The sequence below is a fragment of the Limulus polyphemus genome, unplaced genomic scaffold, assembly GCF_000517525.1.
Source record: "Limulus polyphemus unplaced genomic scaffold, Limulus_polyphemus-2.1.2 Scaffold1202, whole genome shotgun sequence".
NCBI lineage: Eukaryota > Metazoa > Arthropoda > Merostomata > Xiphosura > Limulidae > Limulus > Limulus polyphemus.
In genome coordinates, this window is record NW_013666812.1 from 29,502 (window position 1) to 32,239 (window position 2,738).

Sequence of the window (2,738 nt, forward strand, 5' to 3'; positions counted from 1 at the left end):
TGGTATTCTTCTCTGGAGATGGGAAAGTGACGACCTGGCAAATGGTTATACCGAGAAAGTTACAGTAAGTTGTACTGCATCAATCCCATAATAGTTTAACAGGAGGACATCTCGGAGTTAAGAAGACACTGAGTCACCTACGACAGAGATTTCACTGGATAGGTATGAGGCAAGATGTGGAAGAATGGTGCAGGACGTGCAGTACATGTTGTGCTAAAAGGAAACCCAAGTGTAAGGGACGTGCTCCAATGAAGTTATATCAAGTTGGCACACCAATGTAGAGAGTAGCCATTGACTTTGCTGGTCCTTTGTCCCAAACTCGTGTTGGAAACAGGTACATTTGTGTGGTGATGGATTATTTCACCAAGTGGCCTGAGTCATATGCAATACCAAATCAGGAAGCTACAACTGTAGCTTCGGCTATTACTGATTTCTTCTTCAGGTCTGGTATGCCATGCGAACTGCATTGAGATCACGGCCGTAACTTTGAATAAGCTGTGTTCCATTAATGCTGCAAGTTGTTTGGCATACGAAAGATCAGAACAATGCCACTTCACCCACAGTCCGATGGGATGATAGAAAAGTGAAACAGTGAAGCCCTTCATGAAGTTACTACCACTGATGTGACTATTACCGATAATAGGACAATTCCTGATGGAGCAGATGAACTTTATGTGAAGCAGAAGCCAACGAGACAGAGACCAGTACTGAAGAAATGTCCCTTAAAATTAAGAGACTTTGTTGAATTTTAATTTTGTTTGCAGTTTCTGTCCATTTAATTAAGTTACTGTTAATTATCTATTGGTTTAATTTAAGTGCCTATTGTTCGGGACGAACAATACTAAGGAAGGGGCAGTGTTACGACAGCGGAAGTCACGTGACCCTGGTAACGAGTATTTCGAACGTTCCTGAAGGCTCGAGTGTTTGCTAGACGCCCTCTGTTTGTATATATAAGACCGGCGAGAAGTGACGGCATAGATAATTGCAGACAGGTAGAGATAGAGGCAGAATTGAGTCAAGCGCGGTAGTAAGTATAGTGCGTGAATCGTTCGTTGTGAATTATAGCGTGTGTTGAAGCTAAAATGACTGTGGAAATTAAGTGTATTGCAAAGTTGAATTGAGAAATAATAAACTAGTTTTATTTCATAAAAGACTTGTATCGCTAAAGGTTCATCTGAAGAAATTATACAGGAAATTAACAAACGAACACAGACGTAACAATATGAAGACCTAACAAAACTGTCATAAAGCACTTAGCTCTTCTTGTATATCTTTTTTTTTTCAGCTAAAGCTGCTTTTTCCTGGTCTTAGGTTTAGTTTGCCTCCAAAACGATGGTTTGGTAATAATTTTGATCCGACGTTTTTGGAGGACCGTTTACTTGGACTCGAGGCCTTTACTGTCAGCATCATGTCTCATCCAGAAATAAGTAAATGGTAGGTTTTCATTACGTTTTCTAGCAAATTTAAAAGTTCGTATTTTATATTTTAAAGACATAGTACATAGGTATTTATATATATAAATAATATATCATGAGTAATGCTACAAATTATTTTTGCTTCAACGTTCTTACAAAAGCGACATCAGTAAGTTAACACAAATATTTCTGTAAGTTGCAAAGTCATAAAATATCACTTATTGTAAACATATAGAACTTAATATATGTTAAATAATCATTAAATTGAGATTGTTCAGGAACTAATGATGAAAGTGTAATACTGGCGAAAAATTTTGTTTCAGCAAGCCAGTCCGAGAATTTTTTTGTATTGATGAGCCACCTAGTCCCTATGAATCAATGGAAGAAAGCAAAGTAAGATTTATTTTGTATTCATAGTGTCCAGGAAGTACTTTATTAAAAATGATTTAATGTACCTGGAAGGACCACTGTATTTCTAGTTTTACAGGAACGTATTATAAAATTAAAAGAGTGAGAAGTTCTCCTTGAGTGAGCCCCATTATGCTAGTAAGCGTAGTACCTACCACTTGCATCCCTATGCTATGACTAGCACCTGCCCTTATTCCACAGCTCTGGTTAATTCCTTCATTGCTTGTTGTGGAATTGTGGGTAGGCTGAGGATGTTATATCCTGACACTCTCTGCCCGGGGTCTGGGGACTTTCCCCAAAGCGTTTAAGTCACGTAGGACTTTGTAAGTTGCTTCGAGAGCAAGTCTAAGGAGAACTTGTTAGAAAGTAACGTAACCTAATGTGTTTATATAAGGTGAAATATGGGTTAATCAATACGAATGGTGTGAATGATAAATTTATCGAAATTACAAAACTTGGCTGGATAAATGACTATATTTAGGAAATATTCCCACTATAACTCTTTAATAACAAAGTTTTCTTAATACAGATACTTTATTTTTTTTCTTCAAAGTAAGTGTTGTAAGATTTTGCGTGTATTCAGTTCATAATAAGTTAGGCTTCTTTGCCTTGTTTGAGTAAAACGTTTACAGTAGTTTAGTAAACTTGACTTAATTATCTTTTTTTTCTTTTGTTCAATATTATAACTATTATACTTATTAAAGAAGAATGTTTCTGTTGCATATGTACTTTAGAATTATAGTAAAGTTTTAAGACAATAGTTATTGTACCAGCAGTTTTATAGAATTATTTTTAGGTTCACTTTTAATATACGTTTTAAAAAATTACGTATATAATATTATGTATCCTTTATGACTTAAAAACGACAAGAAGGAATGATAACGGAGGCATAATTTTGAGTTTCAATTTTATATA

At 35.6% G+C, this 2,738-nt stretch overlaps 1 protein-coding gene across 1 annotated transcript in view; it reads left to right on the top strand.

Moving 5' to 3' along the window:
* LOC106462581 overlaps positions 1-2,738 on the top strand; it is a 24,258-nt gene that overhangs the window by 20,336 nt on the left and 1,184 nt on the right. The window contains exons 3-4 of the mRNA XM_022389878.1: positions 1,286-1,434; positions 1,739-1,808. Of these exons, the coding sequence (XP_022245586.1) occupies positions 1,286-1,434; positions 1,739-1,808 (219 nt within the window). The remainder of the gene's footprint in view (positions 1-1,285; positions 1,435-1,738; positions 1,809-2,738) is intronic.